At 43.0% G+C, this 26,977-nt stretch overlaps 1 protein-coding gene across 7 annotated transcripts in view; it reads right to left on the bottom strand.

Annotated features, from left to right (window-relative positions):
- The window catches only part of arhgap28 (Rho GTPase activating protein 28), a 176,713-nt gene that overhangs the window by 89,029 nt on the left and 60,707 nt on the right, over window positions 1–26,977 (bottom strand). The window contains exon 1 of one of the 7 annotated variants that reach the window (XM_048529216.2): window positions 13,310–13,511. The exons of 4 other annotated variants lie outside the window; for them this stretch is intronic. Coding sequence is in view for 1 of the 3 variants with exons in the window: in XM_048529213.2 (XP_048385170.1) it covers window positions 2,707–2,798 (92 nt within the window). In the remaining 2 variants the exon portion in view is untranslated. 2 more of the 7 variants (XM_048529219.2, XM_048529213.2) reach the window with 2 other exon arrangements.

Below are 26,977 nucleotides of genomic sequence, written 5' to 3'. Positions count from 1 at the left end.
CCCACAGCTTTCAGCTGACACCAAACACCACTCCCCCACCCCACACCCACCACCCCCTGCATTATTAGTCTGTGGCCTCACCACTACTGCGCCATCTTCCCAATTTCTTAACTGGTTCTTTTAAAAAAATCATTCAAACACCGGTTTAAATTTCAAAATTGGTTAGTAATGTACTGCTTTTGAAATGGTGAAAAGAAATGATGTTCGCTGACATTAAGATCATGTCACTGAGAATTCTTTTTGTCCCTTTACTTCTCAGGGAGTTGGAACATTACAATGCATTTGTTGAAAGACAAGTTCTCCTTTCAGTACTATTGGCCTTTCGAGAAATGGGGTTTTATTATGCCTGGAGCACTAATTTCAATCAAGATCAAACAAGCAAATGGGACCACATCGCTCATTTCAGCCACAGTCATTATGGACATTTATTATGCCAGCACAGCCACGGGATCAAAATGAGCTGGAAATTTCTCATTTGACTTCTGCCTTAAAGCTAGGACAAATCTAGCTGTGACAAAGATGCACAGTCATACAGTGAAGTATTTGAAAACAGGAATTGATTTTTCACGCTGCGAGCCTCATGTTATTCAGCATCCTATCCGGCTTCTGTTAGTGGAATTCCCATCTCAACAAACCTTCTTCGAAAGTGAGTTACAGTATGAGAGCAGTGACCAAATTGTTTAATGACACAGGATTACAAATGCTTGAAATGTAAAGCCTCTAGAGGTAAGGGAAGGGCAAAAGTCAATCAGAAATGTCTTGGGATCAGTCATATGCTCCGTCCTTGCTGGAAAAAGCGATTTAATGTGTTCGACAGCACACATAAGTTCAGAAACAGGGCATTCCTGATGGAACAATATATACCACGAGTGCAATTAAATTAACTCCTGAAGCCCTTGTCAAGATGTGAAAGATGATAGCTGTAGGGTAATCCCTGCAGGACTCAGGTCATCACAGAGAAGAAGGAACAATATTTAATTAAAAGGGAAAGGTTCAAATTGATGATACTTCTAACGATTTCAGGACATCCCAAAGTACTTTACAGCCCTGAAGTCCTTCTGAAGCGTAGTCACTATTCGTATGTGGGAAATTCAGCAACCAATTTGCACAAGTGACCAGATATTTGGTTTTTTTGTGACATTGCAGGATAAACATTAGCCAGGTAAACAAGGATATTTCCCCTGCCCTTTTGCAAAACAGTGGCCACATGAACTTTTAAAATCAACCAAGAGGGTGTAAGGGACCTTGGTTTAACAGCTTGTGCAACAGTAAAGCAACTGACCCAAAAGAGAGCTACAGCCAAAGTATTGGTCCAGCACGAGATGGCAAGACATAGATTTGTCCTCAACAACTGTGCACACAGTGACTCCAATCTTAGTGCAATTCAGTGGTGTTCTGGGGATATAAATTCATCCCAGATGGTTGCCTGGTTTATGCAGCACAAAATATTCCATCTCAAACAATGGAATTAATATCAGGGGCTGCAAACAACATGCAAACAATTGGAAAATATAGTAAATCAAGGGAGGAGAATTCAAAATCTCTAATGAAAGACTGGCAGAAATGTTGATGCTGCAGTAAACCCTAAACAATCTGAACCTGGCAACACGCTCTCCACAACCAACACGATTTCTGAAGCGCTTGGAGCAGAACTGAGCGTGCCTGAAAATTTTAGCCAACTAACTGGATAACTCATGAATGAATATTCTGGAGAAGTTAAGAGGAAATGAATGGTACTTTTTTATCTGCTTTGTTACATTGGTTCCTGCTGAGTAAGCAAATTCATTCAGCTTGAAAACTCCTGGCACAGTCCTGACTTTGTCAAAATAGTCACCTAAGTCCCAATCCTACCTACCACACCAGATTACATCGCTGAATGATCACATTCTATACAAACCAATGCACAATGTCGATTCTCATTGAACACAGTCTGCTCACGTTCACTCTCCAAGCTGGAACATATTCAAGTTTGTTCTATCTGGGATCTTGCTGTGCACAGATTTGATCCAGTTTTTCACTAATAACAGAAGGGCTTACATTTCAAAAGTTATTAGAGACGATGTACGTTGCCACTTGGCCTTACATTTTACGTATGTATCTTTCAGAATGAACTGAACCCAATGGCTATGTTGTGAAGTAGCCAAGGGTATGCACACATGTGCTAATCTTTACAGACCCGGCAATAATGCAACATCCAGAGCTGAGATCACTAATAAAAGGGGAGAAAGTTAATTTTTGCATCCTTTGGTAAGCTTTACACAATTGAATAGAAACCTCCCTTTGCAGTGAAGTCGTAGCCGACAACGAACATGCACTCCAAAACATTTCCTACTTCCCTGTTGCAAATCTTTCATGACCATTAATAGCTGCTTGGAAGTCCATCCCATCTTATTAACAAAACATTACAATTCCAATAACAATTTTTCCACTCACCCCTCCCCCTCGACTTGAATATCTAAGTGCTAATACTGGTTGCAGAGTTTTTGGCACCATTCTGACTGTAGATAAGAGAGAAAACTGCTAAGAAGGTCACTTATATGAACTGCTTTAACGAGACACTCAGCTTGAATAACAGTAAGCAACACAACCACATTAATAAATGCTAAATTAATTCTTAAATTCCTACAATTTAAATGCAGAATTACTTTTAGTTTTTGCTGGGAAAAACAAACAAAACTGCAGACAAAAACAGACAGAAGTACAAACCTTGCTTGGAAAACAGCAGCCGAATTGCTGTGACCAGAGTGTCTTCTCGCTTCGATTGAGCGTTCGGGCTGCTTTTGCAATGCACGCTTCATGCACTGGCAGACCTGGGGCTTTGAATCAAGCAGATTCTGCCTCAGCTCCCATGGGCTCCACTAAACTGTTTCCTTAACATAAGAGAGCACTTCATCAGAATCACTAGCCCTTTAGGCTCCGTCTGTACCGCCTTTGTCCTTCATGCACAGCATAAGCAAATTAAATGAGATCTGCCATACCTCAAGGAAAAAAATAGTACAACGCAGGGGCCAGTTCATTCCACTAAAGTGCTGCTAAAGTCGAGACCAGGCATCGATCCTGCTGCACGCTTGCTTACTTTAGTTTTTTTTAACCACTGCTGCACCTTTTGATTTTATAAGTGGTTTTCATTCAGCTCTTAATGACTGGCAGCTCCAAGACTCCCTCGTTCCCGTCTTTAGGACATCCGAGAGGATCGTGAAATAAAATCAGGCGCAGCTAACCAATTTGGGGCAGGATTCAGAAGGAATTCCACGCTTCTCAGCTTCACTCGGTGAAGTTTTGAGTGTTGAACATTTTTTTTTGTCAGAGATTTATTTCCTTTAAATGGTCCGTGCTCAGTGACATGGTGAAATACATATAAAATGCAGAGACTGAAGGGCATTGTGCATACGAAAAACAGGTTCATGTTTTGAGTGTAAATCCTTCATGAAAGGCCCACTCCACAAACATCACAGTTGTTTTTCAGACCAATGACTGATCTTACTCTCTTTTCCTATATGTAAGGTTTTCTTGCAGTTAATCTTTTATAATCTCACTTTAATCTCACTTTTTGTATAGCGGACTGGAGGACGAAATGGTCTGCTTATAGTGCTGTTAAATTTCCACTTTATTTACATTCTTCCCCTTAATCAAAGTACACCTCGTCACAACCTACATTCTTAATGAACTTTGAATTTTTCAAACACTACATTGTGGAAATCTACAGTGACATTTTCAGTTCCTTTGGGCTTCAACTAACTTTAGCTAGGCCCATTCTTCGGATTGTCACGGAAGAAAAATATAGAATTGACCTTCTCACAGCTCGTTTAATCGTATTTTAGCTTTGCTATCTGTTTCAGAACCCAAATGAATGCTATCTTCATCTGGAATTTAGTCAGATGAAATATTCCCAAAGAAGTCATGTTGCAGTTTTCTATTAATAGTTGGACATTGCCTAATTTTGCAGAAAATTCATAGCCTCAGGGTGTTCAAGCTAATGAAAATAAGAGGCTCATTTATAAACCATCTTGGACTGTGGAGAATAGGCTCAGCTTTGCGTTGATGCCAATGGTTCATTACAATTTCTATACATTGTCATTTCAAACAAAGTTTAGTGGTTGGAGATCACCCTGGTTTTGCAAACTCAGTTTCTGAAGAGTCTGGCTGTTAATTCCACAGTTCCTCATCATCATAACTTGGAAGTAGGTTGCTGTTTCTTTGCTGCTGCTGGGACAAAATCCTGGAACTCATTCACTCACAGCATTGTTGTACCTACACAAAATGGACTACAGCAGTTCAAGAATGCAGCTCACCATCACCTTCTCAGTGCAATAAATGCTGGCCCGGCCAGAAAAGGCCACATCCCTGAATGAGTTGAAAAAATAAGGTACCCGGTCCCTTTACCGATGCAGGGAGCTTTTATTTTCAATTACCATAAGAGCAGTGCAGAGCTCACAGTAGTGACTTAGTTCTCCTGTTCTGTATTTGGCTACACAATTACTGCTCTCCCAATGCACAGTAAAACATACAACATAAACTTCCAGTCATTTAGTGATTAACAAATCTATAGGTTCTCGAGGTTTTATATTGTCCAACTGATTGGATACAAAACACCCCATATTTTGATAATGTTACTGGAATTGTAATCCAGGAGCTAAAGTTTTGGGGACACAGATTTAAGTCCAAACATAACATAACTGTGTGGGATTTGATTTCAATAAAATCTGGGAGAAAAAATGATTGTTGTTAAAAAGAACACAATGCCCTTTAAGGATAGTAATCTGCCATCCTTATGGTCTGGCCCACATGTAACTCCAGACTTTTAATTTTCCTCTGAGATGGCTTAGGGAGCCAATCATTCCAAATGCCAGCCTTGTCAGTGATGGCCACACTGTCACAAGAATTGAAAAGAAATGAACTTGAACACCCAGATCCCTCTGCATCTTGTAACTCTGCAATCTCTCACCATATGGATAACATGCATTTGGTTTTCCATCCTTCCTGTGAAATTGGACAATTTCACATCTTCATATATACCCTGTACGGCCAACTCACTTAACATATCTATATTCCTTCTGGTTTCCTTATCCCCCATACTTTCAGTCCATTCATCCAATTCATTTATATAAATTATAACAAGTCAAGGACACAGTATGGATTGCTGTGGCACACACTTGATACATTTATGCTCACTGTTTCCTTTTAACTCTCAATCTTCCATCCATATCAATTTGTTACCTTCAACACCATTAGCCTTTCTTTTTGACTATTGCGTTTGATGTGACATCTTATCAAATGTCTTCTAAAAATCTAAATATAGTATATCCACCAGTTCCCCTTTATCCACAGAGCTTGCTACTTCCTCAAAGAACTTCAACTTCACTAAGTTGGCACTGCCTGATTGTATTGAATTTTTCTACGCATCCCTCTATGAACATTTTTAATAACATTTTTAATTACCTTTTCCCTATGTCAAATGTTAAACCAACGAGCCTGTGACTGATTCAGAGACAGTAGAAACTGCTGATGCTGGAGAATCTGAGATAACAAGGTGTAGAGCTGGATGAACACAGCAGGCCAAGCAGCATCAGAGGAGCAGGAAAGCTGACGTTTCAGGTCTGGACGCTTCTTCAAAAAAAAATGCTGCTTGGCCTGCTGTGTTCATCCAGCTCTACACCTTGTTATCTTAGCCTATAGTTGCACCACTTTTTCTCTCCCTTCCCTTTTTGAATAAAGGAGTTACATTCATTATCTTCCATGTGCCTCCCAACTACTCAAAGCCATTCCAAGATCTGTAAAGTGCCAAGTCAGCAGTGTGATGAAACATTCCCCAATCATGATAAAGTCCCTGTTTAACACTCGCCATCCTTGAGGCAAGGGTTTGATTTTAGCCTTTGTTCCTCCAGTCTCTGTCTAAGGGAAACCTCCAACAACAGCCGCCCTTCACCCCAAACACAGCAGGGTTTGCTTATGGTACTTCCTGCATGGCAGGTCACCTGCTTCCCCACTGGGCTCATACCAGAGGTAGCAGGATGAGGTAGTCGGGTTGGCATTTTTGCTCCATTAGAAACTCAAATCTCAATTGGGTGTGCTATCCGCAGGCTTTCTCATTCCAGACCTGACTGGAGAGGAAGCTGCAAGGTGGCAGAGCTCTCCACAACTCCACATGATTAAATGTTCCACCCCCTCAGAGATGAGGGGCACAAGATCACACCCTGCATCAACCTATCACTCACCTCATGATAAAGCCCCCGTTTAACATTTCCAATTGACCCAGCTTTTTCAGTGGAAGTGTATTCCCAATTTCAACTATCTCTTTGCTTTCCATCAATACTCTGCCTGCCCTGGCTCTTAATTTCAAAAGTTATCATCCTTTGCTCTGGTCTTCCCCAGAGAAAAGCATTCTCTCCATTGCAATCCTTTCGTCCAGAAACATAAATTATAAGCCTGCCAATGACATCATTGTTTTACAATTCACTAATGGATTTGATTATTTCTCTACATTCAGCGGCTTGTCTGAACGAAGTAAGCAGCAATAAATTTAAACAAAAAAATTCAATTGGGCATTGCTCTTTCATCAAAGTCAAACTGCATGTTAAAATAAGCAGTGGTTCAAAATTTCAGCTATCCTCCTGTCTTCTCATATTCTGCTTGGGAACCCTGCAGCCCAATGGTATCAATGTGGATTTCACAAGCTTCAAAATCTCCCCCTCCCCCACTGCATCCCAAAACCAGCCCAGCTCTTCCCCTCCACCCACTGCATCCCAAAGCCAGTCCAACCTGTCTCTGCCTTCCTAACCTGTTCTTCCTCTCACCCATCCCGTCCTCCCACCCCAAGCCGCACCTCCATCTCCTACCTACTAACCTCATCCCACCTCCTTGACCTGTCCGTCTTCTCTGGACTGACCTATCCCCTCCCTACCTCCCCACCTATACTCTCCTCTCCACCTATCTTCTTTTCTCTCCATCTTCGGTCCGCCTCCCCCTCTCTCCCTATTTATTCCAGAACCCTCTCCCCATCCCCCTCTCTGATGAAGGGTCTAGGCCCGAAACATCAGCTTTTGTGCTCCTGAGATGCTGCTGGGCCTGCTGTGTTCATCCAGCCTCACATTTCATTCTCCTGTCTTTACATTTACTTTTAAATCCAGGTCTTACCTTGCATTCCTCCCCGCAACCCCTGAACTAATATTCCTTCTGTTTTTTTCCCCTCTGTCATCCATTTCTTCACTGACTGATATTTCGTCCCTCTGCTGTTGGACTTAACCCACAGCCGACTTTGAATATGCCGCTTTGACTATAGTAATACCATGGACAATGAGATGCTTGAGTTTACTCAGGCTCTCCCTACTCCTGTTCCCTTGCTCCCTGTAGCCTGTGCCACAAACTCCAGCAATTTGCGCACCTGTACCTGGCATGAATTTTTGTATTCACTCCCAGGTGTCACTGGAATGGTGAGTATTTATCACCCATCCTTAGTTACCCTTGGGAAGGTGCTGGTGGGCTGCCTTTTTGAACCATTGCAGTCCATATGCTGTCCGAACTTATTTTTCCGGTTTTCAATGAGTAGAGTTACTGAGTTGCAGAAGTCGATCACAGGTTATTGAGCAGATCATCACTCAAGAATCAGTTACCATCCTCAGCATAAACTAAAATTGGATCAAAGCATACTTGAGAATCCATGTGATTTACTATTCTACAATGAAATTTTATCGACCTGTTGAATTTAGGTGTTCAGGGGAGCCAAGAGCTGAGATTATCTTCTGAAGTACTAGTTCAAAAGCAGTAGTAACATGGACTTTGGAAAAAAAGTGATTAATATGCTACAAATAAAAGTACAATGGCGATCAATCAGACTAGAACATTTTTGTGGGATCAGTGCATTGAGTATAGGAGTTGGGAGGTCATGTTGCAGCTGAACAGGACATTGGTTAGACCACTTTTGGAATACTGAATTCAATCTTGTATCCCTGCTGTAGGAAGGATGTTGTGAAATTTGAAAGGCTTCAAAAAGATTTACAAGGATGTTGCCAGGGTTGGAGGGTTTGAGCTATAGGGACAGGCTGAATAGGCTGGGGCTATTTTCCCTGGAGCATTGGAGGCTGAGAGGTGACCTTATGGAGGTTTTAAAAATCATGAGGGGCATGGATAGGGTGAATAGCCAAAGTCTTTTCTTTCCAGGGCAAAACTAGAGAGTATGGGTGAGTGGGGAAACGTTTAAAAGGGACCAAGGGGAAACTTTTACATGGAGGATGGTGCGTGTATGGAATGATCTGCCAGAGGAGGTCATGGAGGCTGGTGCAAATACAACATTTAAAAGGCATGTGGATGAGTATATGAATAGAAAGAGTTTTAGAGAGAAATGGGCCAAATGCTGGCAGATGGGACTATGTTAATTTAGGCTATCTAGTTGGCATAGACAGGTTGGAGCAAAGGGTCTGTTTCCATGCTGTACATCTCTATGACTCTATGACTGCAAAGGCACCAGACTCAGAGGGGAGGAGAGGGACAGAAAGACGCAACAGCTGAGATTTTTGTTTGCAACGACAACAAAGCCAGTTACATTTTGCTTTTGTTATAACAGTTTCCACAGTCTGCACATAAAATGTGCAAAACATTGAAATCTGGAAAAGTAGTCAGTGATTCTTTGCTCCTCGACAATGCAGAGAATTCTCTACAAAAGATGATTCTTTCGAAAGTGCAAGACTGATGAGAGCTTGCCCTTTATATTGTAGCATTGCTCTTACAAACACTCAAAGAGAGTAATATCTTGTTAAGTGAAACTACTGTTGAAGAATCCCTCTGGCCTGAAACCTAATTTTACTTTCATGTAAGAACAATTTTTTTTCAGTTGTGATAAAGTTCAACATAAGTTTAAAAAGCTTGATATTTCAGATGCAAATATATTCATGTCCAAACCATTATGTTTTGTAAAATTTATAGACAAAGGGAGCATTTTATTTCCTGCTTTGCTCTCAGTGAGAGTTGTTCAAATTAATTGGCTTCTTGCTGTTGCCACCACTGTTGGCTGATCAGAAACATCGGATAGAGCCAGGTTCACATAATCACAGCCAATTCACAGGAAATCCACACAACAAAGATCTGTGGCCAATGTTCCTAGAGATCAGTGACAAGTGCCATCGATTATGACTCTCTGCAATATCTGGGGATTCTTATTCAGTCATATTACAGTTACACAGCTACATTTGAGGACCATCACTTGGTGTGCAGTTCCAGGCATTGAAATAAAAAAAGGAAGAAAAAAACAAGCCGATTGATGAATACTTTAAGGTATCCATTCAAGTGCTCATATAGCTGTATAATTTCATTGTTAAAGTGGTCGTTGAGATCATATTATAAATTACTCATGACATGCCATTTTACTGCTTTTGGCAGCTGCTTTACAACTGCAGGCTTTTAATGCCTGCTGCCTCAGCCAATATAAAAACTATGTTCCAATAATCCTCTGCTATCTGTAAAACTGTAGGAAGAAACTGTGCTGACCTGCAACTGTTTCATTAACAAAAAACGTCACTTCATGCCCCAAGATACCCATCAGTCAGTTCTAATGCGTTATACTTCCTCACTCAATCTAGGATGTGATATGGAAAAGGAGAACACTTAGACTGAGCTAATTAAACAGAGCAATCAAAACCTCCGATGGGTGTAGTGAAGGCACTGCTGTCTAATAGTCCTGTATTTATTGTAAGGGGAGACTTGCATTTCTATAGTGCTTTTTGGGTCTGAGGATATCTCAAAGTGTCTCATAGCTGGTGAAGTTGCAGTCACTGCAGGAAATGCAAGTCAATTTGCACTCAACAAGGGGCCACAAACAGCCTGCTAAAACAACAGGTAAATAACATTACCAAAAATAAATCTAAGAGATATATATTGGCCAGTGAGAATTTCCCTCTCTTTCCCCCCAGAATAATGTACATCCAGTCCTTCAACAGAAAGGCCATTGGCTGAACATCTTGTCCATGATGCACAGCTGAAATGGCAGCTCACATCTTACACTGGAGTCTCTGAAGTGGGAGCTAAACTCAACGCTACTGAATAAGCCACAGGTGACACAATGAAATCAACACCAATTTTTTTTGTTCAGTTCATCAAAATAATTTAATTTTCATGTGAATCTTTATCACATTCTGTGCAGGTGCTTATATATTTTGCAAACTGTGGGCATGTAGTTAATTCACAAAACCGATATTTTCCCACCAGCCCTCTAGTACTCCGCACCATGACATCATACGGCATCATCCTTTACACCAAAAATGTTCATGCTGTGCAGAGTAATTAAGGTGAAGCTGACAATCAGAAACTGGTGTGCATTTTCAGAAGAGCAGGTGAATTAGAGTGAGGTATCCCAGAACACATCACTTCTCCAAGACCCTACCACAGAGTGGAATTGCTGTTGATCAGAGAGAAAATAGCACACAGAATACAGCAATTATTATTTTTGCCCTAACAACTTACATATTGTCCCATTATCCCTAACCACTACCTTTGGGAGTTTGTGAACATAGAACATAGAACAGTACAGCACAGGACAGGCCCTTTGGCCCACAGTGTTGTTCCAACCTATTATCCTACTAAGATCAATCTACCCTGCATACCCTACATTTTACTATCCTCCATGTGCCTATCTAAGAGTTGCTTAAAAGTCTCTGAAGTATCTGACTCCATTACCACTGCCAGCAGTGCATTCCACACACCCACCACTCTCTGTGTGAAGAACATACCTCTGACATCTCCTCTATACCTTCCTCCAATCACCTTAAAATTACGCACCCTCATAATAGTCATTTCCACCTGGAAAAAAGTCTCTAGCTATCCATTCTATCAATGCCTCTCATCATCTTGTACACCTCTATCAAGTCACCTCTCATCCTTCTTCGCTCCCATGAAAAAAACCCAAACTCCCTCAACCTTTCCTCATAAGACTTGCCCTCCAGTTCAGGCAGCATCCTGGTAAACCACCTCTGCACCGTCTCTAAAACATCCACATCTTTCCTGTAATGAGGTGACTAAAACTGAACACAACATTCCAAGTGTGGTCTAACCAGAGTTTTATAGATCCGCAGCATAACCTCACGGCTCTTAAATTCAATTCCCCTGCCAATGAAAGCCAACACACCATACGCATTCTTTCCAAGCCTATCAACTTGGGTAGCAACTTTGAGGGATCTATGGATGTGGCCCCCAAGATCCCTCTTTTCCTCCACACTGTGGAGAATCCTGCCATTAACCCTGTATTCTGCATTCAAATTCGACCTTCCAAAATTAATCACTTCACACTTTTCTGTCACTCTTTTGCCCAGCTCTGCATCCTGTCAATGTCCCACTGCAACCTACAACAGCCCTCCACGCTGTCCACAATTCCACCAACCTTCATGTGCTTGTCTAAACGAGTAACAATTGCAATACAGAAAGCCAAGCAATGATCATCCCCAGCAACACACAATGTAGCCATCTTCCCTTGATATTCAATCTCTGAATCCCCCAATATCAACATCCTAGGAGTTACCATTGACTAAAAATTGAACTGAAGTTGCCAAATACATACAGCAGCTGCTAGGGCAGTTCAGAAGTTAGGAATATTCCGGTGAGTAACTCACCTCCCAACTACTCAAAGCCCATCCACCATCTACAAGGCACAAACCAGGAGTATGATGGAATACTCCCCTCTTGTCTGGATGAGTATCCAGGACAAAGTAGCCTGCTTGATTGGCACCACATCCACAAACATTCAGACACTCCACCACTGATGCTCAGTAGGAGCATTGTGTACCACCTACAAGATACACTCAGAAGTTCACCAAGGTTCCTTAGCCAGCACCTTCTGAATCGACAACCACTTCCATCTAGAAGGACACGGGTGGGAAATACATGGAACACCACCACTTGCTAGTTCCCTTCCAAGCCGCTCACCATCCTGACTTGGAAATATAAAACTGTTCCATCAAGTGTCGCTAAGTCAAAATCCTGGAATTTCCTCCCCAGTGGCCTTGAGGATGTTCCTGCAGCGCAGGAGCTGCAGGGGCTCAAGGTGACAGCTCACCATCACCTTCTCAAAGGCAACGAGGGATGAGCAATAAATGCTGGCCCAGCCAGCAACACCCACGAGTGAATTTTTAAAAAACTACGGGGGTGGGGGGATGCAATTTTCATTTAATACTTCAGACACTAACAAAATGACCACGATGGAGTGTAAAGCTGATGTGTTGGTTTATGTTTAGCATAGAATATGATTTCAGCAAAGGGGGTGAATCCAGTGATAGGAACGCCGCATGAAGACTTGTTGAACAGCTTATTGCTACTCAGTGCCACAGAGCACTAATTAAAGACAGAGAATGCATAGCATCCTGGTAGATAGCACTTTAATACTTACATTAATTTCAAGGGTAACTTTGAAGAGGCACACATCATTTCACATTTGTTCCTGCTGCAACCCTACAGTAATCTCTGAAAGATGTCGGGAGGCTTTCTGTGAATCTGCTGAATTGTCAACATCAGCAGCACTGAGCCCAGAAACATAAAGCTAATGAATGCTTATTGAAGGCTTTAAAAAGGAACCACCAGGAGACAAGGGAGTTTGGTGGTGGGCATCTTGCTAGCGATTCCTCCCTTGTTCTGGGCCAGGAATGGAAGAAGGAACATTAGACCAGGCACAGCATCAGTAATTGCCACCGTGAAAACAAAACAGAGGGATAGGTAGGTATGCCTTCCCTGCACTGCTGGACACAAGGCATCCCTGCTCCCACCAAACTCCACCAGCATCTCCAGCATTGCTGTACTCACTGTCTCCATCCTGCAGTGAGCCGGTGGAAGCGCCTATGGAACACGCCTTTTACAGCACCACAAAAATTACACTGGTCAGCAAGCGATTGTGTAACCTGCAAATTTCTGGCTCACATCTCTAGGCCAGTTTACACTGTACAAATCAGCAATGGAGGTTAAAAATTCCAGTCTCTCAAACAGGTTTGTCTTCCAGGCACTGCAATAATTTAGCACCTCAATTTTTAGCCCTGAACCAAATTAACCCACCTATAGTTTGTACAAGCGTACATAAATCACCTTAGCCAAATTAATTCAACCACATTTATCAAAAATTCAGTATCTACTTTATGCCGGTCTCCTGCTCCCTGAATGAAATGGAAACTTCTCTTTGTCTCCACAGCCTAATATAAGAGATTATTCAAAACATCATTCAGTGGCTTCCTGACAGCCCTGAATTAACACTTCATTATTTTAAATGAATGTATCATAGCCCCTCTTTGTCATTACTTGAACTTAATGTGAAAATACACTTTTTTTCTCTTTTATACTGTACCTCTAGTGAAAAGTCTTCTTACAGCCTCCTCTGTTCACAGCTAAAAAGTTGTTCCTGCTCGTAGCTCTTCACCCATAGCTCAGTCTTATGATCAATTCTAGGGAAGTTAATAGACTCTAGCAAGTCTCGAGCCAACAACTTGACTCTGTGCCATCTGCAGAGAGGAGCCTCTGAAGTCCTCAAAGACTGCCAGAGACAGCCCAACAGTGCAATGCTAGAAGCTACTGAACAAAATAAAGTACATATTCAGCACAGTGAGAACTCACACTCCCTCTGCTCTTTGCCAGCAAGAGAAAAGGCAGTATATGTGTCAGCATTCAATGTGAAACCTTAGCTGATTTGAATAAGCTGCAATTTCCCAACAATCTGGCGTTCATCAACATAGTAACAACAAGTCAGAGGGGAAAATTCGCTCTCATCAGCTAAGGGTGCTGGCAAAAAAATCAATCTGCTGGAGATTGTAGCCAACTCTGAGTCATTTGATTTGCTTTTAGTGGTGGCTTTTGTTGGCTAATTCCATTCAGCTTATAGATATAACTCTGTAGAAAGGCATTTGGAAAACCCACAAAAGAACATGTATTGAAACAGTTAAGCATGCTCAGAACAGATCATGCTCCAACAAAAAAAAATCCATGCAAAATTTTGCTGAAAAACACTAATTCCAACATCTGCACTAAAGTAACCTTCCACATTTTAAGAGAAGCATGTAGGTAACATTGCCAGATGTTACCGCATTCCCATTACTCAAAACGTATTGCATTACTCACAAAGCACAGTAACACAGTAATTATATTATTGAACTAATAAGTCCAGTAGAACCGGATTAATGATCTGGAGACCCAAGTTTAAATCGCAGAGCAGCTGGGGAATTTAAATGGAAGTGAATGAAAACTGAAATATAAAGAAAAGATGTCCGTAATGGTGACCTTGAAACTGTTACAATGTCATGAAAACACATTTGGTTCACTCTTGGTCTTTAGGCACAGAACTCTATTCCCCTTGCTGAGTTTGGCTTCCTCAGATAGGTGCCTTGGAGAATTTCAGTTTTGAAAAGCAGTTCATGACGAAATGGTTGGAGCTCTGTCATTTCAGCAGCGCTGCAGGGGTTGGGGCAAGAGCTAGGTGTCTAGATGGAGACGAGTCCGGAATCTTAGAAGTGCAGGCTGGCAGACCCCACAAATGATTGTAGCATCGGGACCACTGTAGATGGAGTTAGTGTTAGGGTGGGGTTACAAGTCCTCTAGTGGGCTTGGCAGCCAAACAGGAGCTTTTACTCACCCCTATGAGAGAACATCACATTTCACCCAGGATGCTTTCTTACTGGTTTCCCCAACTGCAGGTGAAATTCCAGTTTGTGTGCAATGAAGCCGCTTAAGTGGCCCATCAATCGGTCACTCAAGGGCTTCAAATGGCCCATGGCCATGTAGGATGCCTTTCGAACCCCTGCTGTGTGGAAATCACCCAAAGGGTAGGCAGGCAGGCAATTGGCATGCTGCCATTATCATGGTGCCTGTTTTGCCATCTCTGTCACCAGCTTTACCATCACCTAATGTAGAAGTGAGTGTTACAACTGCGAGAATGCAAATCCAAGAGAAACAATACTTTAAGAAGAAAATAACCAAAACTTTATTCTGAATTTCACACCTCGTATCGGAAGTATCGTGTTCGGACTTCATGGCCAATAGTTCTTTCAGAAACATTCTCATGACAGCAATAGTTGCATGTGACCTGAGGGTATAACAATCTCAGACTCCATCCTACTTCAGATCATTTGAGGCATGACACCAGAAACATGATCGTCTGTTACAACCTAATAGCTTACCATTAGTCTAACACTCTCATATCTGAGGAAGGTAACAATTGTATACAATAGTTGTAAGGAACTTTTGTTGGGTCCTTCAATACCAAAATGTCCGCACTTGTTTCGTGTGCTATGCGAGATAACATAAGTATTGTCGCATCAGGTATAACACCCTGTTGAAGGTAAACTCAATAGAAATATCGAGGGACCAGTAGGACTAAAACAAATGAAAGATAGTGATGAGATAAATGGAACAAGACGTGATGCAGATGGGCACATTACAACCTTGGATCAATATCTGCCAAATTACACAATGATTCAGCAGATGGTGTGGAAAGTACAAAAGCTGTTTCATTGTTTCCATAATTTGATTTTGTACCCATGTGCGAAGCTGGAAATAATGTATTGAATGTAGGAAGCGTCATGAAGAGGGAACGCTGCCCATGACATATTTTGCTACAAAAAGAGAGAGGCAAGTACTTTTTTTTTCAAAGCAAAATATGTTTGGTGATTGTTTGACAAATAAAAGAAAGTGAATCGTATTGTTTCAGAGATGCTGAGGTTGCTTCTAAAGAAATATGTAGGCCCGAAACGTCTGCCTTCCTGCTCCTCTGATGCTGCTTGGCCTGCCGTGTTCATCCAGCTCTACACCTTGTCTTCTCTGAATCGCATTGTTGCCTGATTGATTTTGCTGACATTTTATGTGTAGTTTTAGTAGCCTTTCATGGAAAAAAAATCTGATTCCTACACAAGACTTTAGAATTCTGGTAACCCTCCCTTTCAAGTCTTCCAGCCCACAAGCATTTCTCGAATCCAATCTCCGTGCCACATCCTCACAACTTGTTGGTTTAACTCTCCTTGTCTCACGTTCTTTACAACGTTAGTTTCCTGAATTGGAGGTCTTTGCTCTTCATTTAGGGACTATACACATTGCTTGAAGGCACAAGTCAGGAGAGTGATGGAACACTCCCCACTTGCCTGGATGAGTGCAGCTCCAAAAACACTCAAGAAGCTCAACACCATCCAAGACAAACCAACTGGATTGGTACCATGTACTCAATTGAGCCTTCATTCATTTTAGCACCAGCATACAGTAGCAGCTGTGGATGTCAGCTACAAGATGCACTGCAGAAATTCACCTAGGCTCCTTTAACATCACCTTCCAAACTGTCAAACTCTACCTCCCCAAAAGAAGGACAAAGCAGCAGATACACGGGCACGCCAAAATATGTAAGTTCCCCTCCAAGCCACTCACCATCCTGACTTGAAAATATATCTCTATTCCCGCTGTATCATCAGATCAAAATCCTGGAACTACCTCCCTGCCAGCTTTGTGAGTGTGCCTACATCAAAAGGGACTGCAGCAGTTTAAGAAGGCCACTTGCCACCATGCCCTCAGAAGGTAACGAGGGAGGGCAAAGAAATGCGGGCCCAGCCAATGACTCCCACAACCAGCAAAAGAAGGAAAAAATAAAATCTTGAGTGAACACAGTGTGGAGCTGGATGAACGCAGCAGGCCAGGCAGCACCAGCAGAGCAGGAAAGCTGACGTTTCAAATCTGGACTCTTCTTTGGAATCATCGACTTTCCTACTTCTCTAATGCCGCCTGGCCATAAGACCATAAGACCATAAGACAAAGGAGTGGAAATAAGGCTATTCGGCCCATCAAGTCCACTCCACCATTTAAATCATGGCTGATGGGCATTTCAACACCACTTCCCTGCACTCTCCCCGTAGCCCTTGATTCCTTGTGAGATCAAGAATTTGTCAATCTCTCCCTTGAAGGCATCTGATGTCCCGGCCTCCACTGCACTCCGTGGCAATGAATTCCACAAGCCCACCACTCTCTGGCTGAAGAAATGTTGTCTCATTTCAGTTTTAAATTTACCCCCTCTAATTCTAAGGCTGTCCCACGGGTCCTAGTCTCCCCACCTAATGGAAACAACTTCCCAGCGTCCACCCCTTCTAAACCATACATTATCTTGTAAGTTTCTATTAGATCTCCCCTCAACCTTCTAAACTCGAATGAGTAAAATCCCAGGATCCGTAGCCGTTCATCATACGTTAAACCTACCATTCCAGGGATCATCCGTGTGAATCTCCACTGGACACGCTCCAGGGCTAGTATGTCCTTCCTGAGGTGTAGAGCCCAAAATTGGACACAGTATTCTAAATGGGGCCTAATTAGAGCCTTATAAAGTCGCAGAAGCACATCGCTGCTTTTATATTCCAACCCTCTTAAGATAAACGACAACATTACATTCGCTTTCTTAATCACGGACTCTACCTGCAAGTTATCTTGTAGAGAATCATGGACCAACACTCCCAGATCCCTTTGTACTTCTGCTTTATGAATTTTCTCACCATTTAGAAAATAGTCCATGCCTATATTCTTTTTTCCGAAGTGCAAAACCTCGCATTTGCTCATGTTGAATTTTATCAGCCTTTTCCTGGACCACTCTCCTAAACTGTCTAAATCTTTCTGCAGCTTCCCCACCTCCTCAGTACTACCTGCCTGTCCACCTATCTTCGTATCATCGGCAAACTTCGCCAGAATGCCCCCGGTCCCTTCATCCAGATCATTAATATATAAAGGTGAACAGCCACAGCCCCAACACTGAACCCTGCAGGACACTACTTGTCACCGGTTGCCATTCTGAAAAAGAGCCTTTTATCCCAAATCTCTGCCTTCTGTCAGACAGCCAATCCTCAATCCAAGTCAGTAGCTCACCTCGAAAACCATGGGCCCTCACTTTGCTCAGCAGCCTCCCGTGAGGCACCATATCAAAGGCATTTTGGAAGTCTAGATAGATAACATCTACTGGGTTTCCCTAGTCTAAGATACTTGTTACCTCTTCAAAGAATTCTAACAGGTTTGTCAGGCACGATCTCCCCTTACTAAATCCATGCTGACTTGTTCTAATCTGACCATGCACAGCCAGGAGTTTAGGAATCTCATCCTTGACGATGGATTCTGGAATTTTACCAACAACCGAGGTTAGGCTAATCGGCCTATAATTTTCCATCTTTTGCATTGATCCTTTCTTTCTTTTCTTTTCTGGCCTGCTGTGTTCTTCCACTTCCATACTGTGTTATCTCTGATTACAGCATCGGCAGTTTTTACTGTCTCAAAGCCCAAATTAATTTCAGTCCCATCACAACATCCAACTCGTGATCGCTGATCTCCACTTTTAACAAAAGAAAAATCACAGGTTTAACCACTTGGGATGTCTCAAGGCAGAGAGTTGGCATGTTTAAGAAAAAGCAGCTTGCATTTAAGTTCTGCTTTCAATTGCATAGAATCCTGAAACCAGATAGAACACAAGGAGCCTGTACATAAGGAAGCTCTCTGACAGTGTTCTTTCCCATAGCCCAACAAATGTTTCTCATGAACACTCAGCACATGAGCAGCTGAGTGCAACACACCCCGCATTAAAGAGGCAATACAGCAAGTTTTAAATTAATATTAATACACCCCTATATAGAATCCCGTTCTAAATTTGAGCATTCGTAAATCAGGGAGCGCCCAAATCACCTTTCGCTGGTCATGTGCTGTTGGAGGTTCGTGGAGAATTGTTGAAATGTCACAGAACACTTTATTGGGGCACTTTGTAATTAACAAGCTCATTAACATTTATTGTAGAAATTCTCCCCGAGCTTCACTTAATTGAGAATAAGTGCTGCTCTACACTGAATGGAAGTCACCAGGAGAAACAGAGAGACAGAGACAGAGAGAACCTGCTTGTGGGTGGGTGGTCAGAGGGCTTCAGTTTGTTTGGGGAGAGGGGCAAGGCTCGGGAGAGCACCCTGCTGTTCCAGGGGGTAGTGAGAGTATAGGGCATCTCTAGTGGACCTCCTCCAGCAGGACCTTCCATGATGTGTCTGCCCTCTCCCTCAATACACAAGTCTGAAATCTGCCAGTTTGTGTGCCTGTCAGACCAGTGCTCTGAGGTAAGACCTTTACTATCCAAATGGGCAGTGTGAACAAAGGTGTACTTCGCAACTCTGCAGACTTATCTGAGTCGCTGTCCAGTAGACAGCTACAGACAATTAAGGGGGGTAGGTGGGGTGCTGCTGCTGCTGCTGAGGGATGCATAAAACCAGGCTCACTGATCCTGACTTTGTCCCAGTTGTTTGGAAACAACTGATCTCAACCTATAAGGTCCTCACTCACCTCCCCATCTGGCTTCATTGCTTCATATGACCTTTGTAGCCTCTCATCGAGAATCCACAATAAGCAGCCACATGCAGGTGAAAAATATTCAGTTTAACAATTCAAGGGAACTCACTCAGTCCTATTGCACTCAGGGCAGTTAGAAATGGGCAATAATTGCTGACTTTGCACGCACCATCTGCAATCCGTGAATGAATGAAAGATAAAGGTAATATCATTGGACTAGTAATCCAGAAACACAGGCTAAAGTTCTAGGAATATGGGTTCCAATCACACCAACGAACCCAGTGGAATTTACATTATCTTATAAAACAGAGAATATAAAGTTAGCCTCAGTAATTGCACCATGAAATACGCAGTCTTTGATTTGATGCAAAACCCATCTGGCTCATTAATGCCCTCAAGGGAATGAAATCTGCCATCCTTACCTGAACTGCCCTGTCTGTGACTGCAGTCATTGACTCTTAACTGCCCTGGGAAATGGCCTAGAAAACTATTCAGTTTACAGTCAAGTTAGGGACACTATCCTTGCCATTGATGTTCAAATCCAATGAAAGAATCATAGAATCCTACTGTGTGAATGCAGGCCATTCGGCCCATTGAGTCCAGACCGACCCTTCAAAGAGCAGCCCCCTACCTGCATTTCCCATGGCTAATCCACCTAACCTGCACGTCTTTGGGCTGTAGGAAGAAACCAGAGCACCCAGAGGAATCCCATGCTGACACGGGGAGAACGTGCAAACTCCGCACAGACAATCACCCCCAAGACTGGAATCAAAGCCGGGTCCTCGGCACTGAGAGGCAATTGTGCTAACTACTGAGTCACCATGCTGCCCAGAAAGTGTAAGGAAAGAAAAAGGAGTCAGTGGTAGCCCAGAGAGATCAAACTTTGTCACTGCAGTAGACAACAGGGATAGTCAGACTCTCAAGGCCAGGTTCTCAGGAAAGCCAGCAAAGGTAATTGTTTCAAAACAACGGAAATATTTGTCACTGGGATAGCACAAATAGGAAGACCCAGCTGTGTCCAGATTCTATTCCTGTTAGTCACTATACTGCAGATGGTGGAATAGGACTGTATGGCACTACACATGACCGAGTAACCAACAACAGAACAGCTTCCTGGGCTCAGCTAACCAGCCTACATTAACGTTATTTGGTCTGTGCAATTTTCATGAACGTCTTACAAAAACAAACGTTGAACCTGCTTAATTTTATATGATATCATTTGAAGGAAGCAGCTAGAGAAAGTTTTGTCATTCTGCTCAACCTTAACAAGCTATGTTTAATGTAGCACCTTTAACATAATGGAATGTCCCAAGATAATTTTTAGGAGTGCTATGAGAAAAAGTATGACATCAAGGCATGAATGTTGGTCGAAGAGGTGCGTTTGTCAGAAATGTCTCTAGCTTCTTACACCGATTCAGACTAATACAGGTCAGTACATTCTCGAAAGGATGTGTCATTTCATAAGGCAATATAACCTGCCTTCAGCACAATCACTGGAAAGCATTTCTTGAAATTGTGAAGAATATTATTCAGAAAATGAAGTAGAGGCATTTCTACCCCAGTTATAACTTCATTTACAAAAACTGCAAATCATCTCCTCCTTATCTGCAAACTTCCAAAACGTCTAAGCACTTCCTAATCTCAACAGGTAAAAGCATGAGAAACATTGCGACATCAGCATGTCAGAGTGACAAGTGACAATAATCCTGAGACACCAAGGTGTGGAGCTGGATGAACACAACAGGCCAGGCAGCATCAGAGGAGCAGGAAAGCTGACATTTCGGGTCTGAACCATTCGTCATTTTCTGAAGAAGGGTCCAGACCCGAAACATCAGCTTTCTAGCTCCTCTAATGCTGCTTGGCCCGCTGCATTCATTTATCTCCACACCTTGCCATCTCAGACTCCAGCATCGGCAGTTCCTACTATCTCTGACAATAATCCCGAGTTGTCTTTTAAGTCAGGTATGGAAGAAGGCAAAGTTACCACAGTCTTATCAGACCAAAGAGCTGCTCTCTCATTAGACAGAGTGACGACTGGTGATGGTTTAACCCGAGGGCAAGCACACCTCAGGTAAAAGAGAGATTGAAAAGGAGAGTCCTTCATGGCAACCTCAGCTGGTGTGGGAATTAAGCCATGCTATGGGAGACACCTGCACCTCAAGTCATACAAGTGTCACTTTAAAAAGTACTTCTTCAACTTGTGGATGAAGGCATCATTAGTTGGAGGATGGTTTCACAATACTTTTGTTATACTTTTGAATTGAGTATTACAGGATCCCACATCCTTGAAGTAGATGTGGACAGTTCTTTCGGCTGTCTGCTACAATGATGGCACAAACTATAACCAAATTGTCTGCATTCACTTGATATCCCAGAGCACAAATTCACACATCACAAGCAGTGATTTATCACCACAACAGCTTTTATCTCAGACTGTAACTTCTAGCATTCTATGGGATTTGGAAAATGGACAGACAATTTGCACAAAGTACATATTTAGGTGCCACCAGAACCTATCCTGCACATCCTCGTTTCCCAAGTCTATGGGATTCAATGTTTCATTTATTTATACATTTTGTGGGATGTGGGTGTCGCTGGCTGGCCAACATTTATTTCCTGTCTCTTGTTGCCCTTGAGAAGGTGGTGGTGAACTTCCTTCTTGAACCGTGCAGTCCACCTGCTGTCAGGTGACCCACAATGCCATTAGAGAGGGAATTCTAGGATTGTGACCCAGCTACAGAGAAAGAACTGTGATATATTTCCAAGTCAGGATGGTGAGTGGCTTGGAGGGGAGCTTGGTGATGGTGGATTTCCCATATATCTGCTGGCCTTTTCCTTCTAAATGGAAGTGGTCATGTGTTTGGAAGGTGCTGTCTGAGGGTCTGTAGTGAGTTTCTGCAGTGCATCTTGTAGATAGTACACACTGTTACTACTGTCGGTGGTGGAGGGAGCGGATGCTTGTGGATGTGGTGCCAATCGAATGGACTGCTTTGTCCTGGATGGTTATCAAGCTTCTTGAGTGTTGTTGGGGCTGCACTCATCCAGGCAAGTGGGGAGTATTCCATCACACTCCTGACTTGTGCCTTGTAAATGGTGGACAGGCTTTGAGAGTCAGAAGGTGAATTACTCACCACAGTATTCCCAGATTCTGGCCTGCTCTTGTAATCACTGCATTTACGTAGTCAGTCCACGTGTGTTTATGGTCAATAATAACTCCCAGGATGTTGATAGTGGGGGATTCAGTGATGGTAACACCATTGAACATCAAAGGGCAGTTGTTAGATTGTCTCTTATTGGTAACAGTCATAGCCTGGCATTTGTGTGCCATGAATGTTACTTGCCACTTGCCAGCCCAGGTCTGGATATATTGTCCAGATCTTAGTGCACGTGCACACAGACTGCTTCAGTATCTGAGGAGTTGCGAATGGTGCTGAACATTATGCAATCATCGGCGAACATCTTCACTTCTGACCTTATGATGGAGGGAAGGTCATTGCTGAAGCAGCTAAAGATGGTTGGGCCTGGGACACTACCCTCAGGAACTTCTGCAGAGATGTCCTGGAGGTGAGATGACTGACCTCCCACGACCATAACCATCTTCCTATGTGTCAGGTATGATTCCAACACCGAAGTGTTTGCCCTCTGATACCCAGTGATTCCACTTTTGCCAGGGCTCCTTGATGCTACACTTAGTTAAATGCAGCTTCGATGAAAAGGACTGTCACTCTCACCTCATCGCTGGAATTCAGCTCTTTTGCCCATGTTTAAACCAAGGCTGTAATGAGGTCAGGAGCTGAGTGGCCCTGGTGGATCCCAAACTGGGCATCACTGAGCAGGTTATTTCTGAGCAGGTGCTGCTTGATAGCACTGTTGATGATACCTTCCACTTTACTTTATTGACGATTGAGAGGAGACTGTTGGGGTGGTAAATGGCCGGGTTGGATTTGTCATGCTTTTTATGTACAGGACATACTTGGGCAATTTTCAACACTGTCGGGTAGATACCAACTTTGTAACTGTACTGGGAGAGCTTGGCTATGATAGCAGCAAGTTCTAGAGCACATGTCTTCAGCACTATTGTCAGAATGTTGTCAGGGTCCAAAGCCTTTGCATTATTAAGTGCCTCTAACTGTTTCTTGATATCATGTGGAGTGAATCGAATTGGCTGAAGACTGGTATCTGTGATCCTGGTGATCACTGGAGCAGGTGAAGATGGATCATCCACTCAGCACTTCTGGCTGAAGAGTGATGCGAATGCTTCAGCCTTATCTTTTGCACTGATGTGCTGGGCTCTTCTATCATTGAGGATGGGGATATTTGTGGAGCCTTCTCCTCCAGTGAGTTGTTTAATTGTCCACCACCATTCACCACTGGATGTGGCAGGACTGAGAGCTTAGAACAGATCTGTTGGTTATGAGATCACTTAGCTCTGTACATCACTTGCTGCTTTCGCTGTTTGGCGTGCAAGTAGTCCTGTTTGGTGGCTTCACCAGGTTGACACCTCGTCTTCAGGTATGCCACGTACTGCTCCTGGAATGCCTGCCTGCACTTTCCACTGAACCAGGGTTGATTCCCTGGCTTGATGGTAATGGTTGAGTGGGGGATATGCCGGGCCATGCAGTTAAAGATTGTGCTGGAGTACAATTCTGCTGCTATTGATGATCCATTGTTCCTTGGGGATGCCCAGTCTTGTGTTGGCAGATCTATTCGAAGTCTGTCCCATTTAACACGGTGCTAGTGCCACACAACATGATGGAGGTTATTCTCAATGTGAACGCAGGACTTGTCTCCACAAAGACAAAGTGTAGTGGTCACTCTTACTGATACTGTCATGGACAGATACAGCTGCAGCTGGCAGATTAGTAAGGATGAGCTCAAATATGTTTTTCCCTCTTGTTGGTTCCCTCACCACCTGCCGCAGATTCAATGTAACAGCTATGTCCTTTAGTACTCAAACAGCTCGATCAGTAGCACTGCTGCTCAGCCATTCTTGGTGGTGGACATTGAAATCCCCCACCCAGAGTACATTTTGTTCCCTTGCCATCCTCAGTGCTTCCTCTAAGTGTTGTTCAACATGGAGGAATAATGATTCATCAGTGAAGGGAGGATGTGGTAATCAGCAGGACGTTTCTTTGCCCATATTTAACCTGAAGCCATGAGACTTCATGGGGTCCAGAGTCAATGTTGAGGGCTCCTAGAGCAACATCCTCCCAAATGTATCCCACTGCGCCATCACCTCTGCTGGATCTGTCCTGCTGGAGAGACAGGACATGTCCTGGGATGGTGGTGGATGTGTCTGGGACTTTGTATGTAAGGTATGATTGCATGAGTATGACCATGTCAGGCTGTTGCTTGACTCGTCTGTGAGACAACTCTCCCAATTTTGGCACTAGCCCCCAGGCGTTAGTGAGAAGGACTTTGCAGAGTCAACAGGGCTATTTCTGCTGTTGTCTTTTCCAGTGCCTAGGTCGATGCCACACGATCGGTCTGGTTTTGTTTCTTTGAGACTTTGTAGCAATTGGTACAACTGAATGGCTTGATCGGCCATTTCAGAGGGGAACTGAGTGTCATCCACACTGCTGTAGGTCTGGAGTCACATGGAGGCCAGGCCAGGTGAGGATGGCATATTTCCTTCCCTCAAGGACATTAGTGAACCAGATGATTGAATCAAATGGCATATATGCTCAGTTATTGTCCATAGGCAAAGCACATTCCGCCAGCTGCCACATGTCAAACAAAACTGTTAGATTCTGAAGCTCAGACAGCAATGGCTGAACAGTCATGGAGAGCCAACTTTGAATGCAAATTATTTTAGCCAGCATAACAGCAATGAAATATCAGCTTTCTATTAAGACGGAAATTACATCCGAGTGCTGGAGAAGGCAGTGTTTGCCGACACCGTCAACTATGCACCCACCCTCATTGGGAAACACACTTTTCCCAGCAGTGATGTCATGCACAAAGGCATTACTGTCTCCAACTTTCTGTCCCAAACACTCCCCAACCTCATCCCAATCTCTGTACCTATCTGTCCTGATCTCACTGCCCTCTTCCCATCCCTTCCACCAACCCTATTCCATCCTAATCTCTGCGCACACGCGATTTAGAGCAACACGTAGAGTGCATACGTCAGCTTCAGCAAACGTAGTCATCGCTAAATCTCACAGCTAGATATCCTTGGCTAAAAGTTTTGAGGAACTGGCACCTCTACACCATAAGAAACAGCAAACCTGAGCATAATTATTTCCCAATGATTATTTTCAACACATCAACAGATAATTTGCCTTGGGCTGACAAGTGGCAAGTAACATTTGCACCACACAAATGCCAGGCTCTGACCATCATTAATAAGAGACCATCTAACTACTGCCCCTTCACATTCAACAGTGTTCCCATCACTGAATCCTCCACTATCAACATTCTGGGGGTTATCATTGACCAGAAACTGGACTCACCACATAATCACAATGGCTACAAGAACAGCCAGAAGCTAGGAATAATGCAGCAAGTAATTCACCTTCTGACTCCCAAAGCCTGTCCACCATCTACAAGGCACAAGTCAGGAGTGTGATGGAATAATCCCCACTTGCCTGAATGTGGACAACACTCAAGACGCTTGACACCATCCAGGACAAAGCAGCCCGCTTGATTAGCACTACATCCACACGCATTCACTCCCTCCACCACCGACGCTCAGTAGCAGCAGTATGTACTATCTACAAGACGCACTGCAGAAAGTCATCAAAGATCCTCAGACAGCACCTTCCAAACCCACGACCACTTCCATCTAGGAGAACAAAGGCAACAATTATATGGGAATACCACCACCTTCAAGTTCAACTTCAACTTCAAGCCACTCATCATCCTGACTTGGAAATATATCGGTGTTCCTTTGCTGTCGCTAATGGCATTGTGGGTCAACCCACAGCATGTGGACTGCAGCAGTTCAAGGAGGCAGCTCACCACCACCTTCTCAAGTGGCAACTAGGGATGGGCAATAAATGCTGACCAGCCAGTGATGTCCACATCCCACAAATGCATAAAAAAAATTTGCAGTAAGTTAGTAAATTGTCAAGGAGACAAGGTTAAGACCATATTAATTCTATTTAGAGAGAACTCAACTGAAATTAGTTCCAGGAAACAATTGCTTATAACCATACATTCTTTCATTTGACCACAAATGGATTGGCTAAAATGAAGGTAAAAGCAAATGGAATATACCAGACAGATTGACTCATCGCTGAAGACCCTTTGCAGGCTCTCGCTCTCTGATGCAAATAAAATTGTGATGAACTCATTATTGAGTTTTTAAAAGCTACCTCTTTTAAAAGCCCTACAAGCCTTAGACTTCTGTATTTCACAGTGTACATCCTTCAAGTTAAATTTTGCCATCACTGCCAAGGCTCTTGGTTCTGTAACTCCCTGAACATTTTAGTCTCTCTCTGTTCTTCTTTAAGAATGCCTTGCATGTTTCACAAAATGTTTGATATCTTCTCCTAATTTCGCAGACCAGTTTTTATCTGAATCCCTCTATGAAGTGCATTGAGAAGTTTATTTGTTACAGGTGCTATACAAACATTAGTTACTGTTATTGGCTAACATAAAGCCATTTAGCAGTTTATGCAGAGGAAATGTTTAATTTCCCAAAATATTTTTGTGACTTGTCCAAATAAATTAATTGGAGTTT

This window comes from Stegostoma tigrinum, chromosome 5, assembly GCF_030684315.1.
Source record: "Stegostoma tigrinum isolate sSteTig4 chromosome 5, sSteTig4.hap1, whole genome shotgun sequence".
Taxonomy (NCBI): domain Eukaryota; kingdom Metazoa; phylum Chordata; class Chondrichthyes; order Orectolobiformes; family Stegostomatidae; genus Stegostoma; species Stegostoma tigrinum.
Note: the sequence above shows the minus strand (reverse complement) of the source record. Positions and strands in the feature narration are given on the sequence as shown.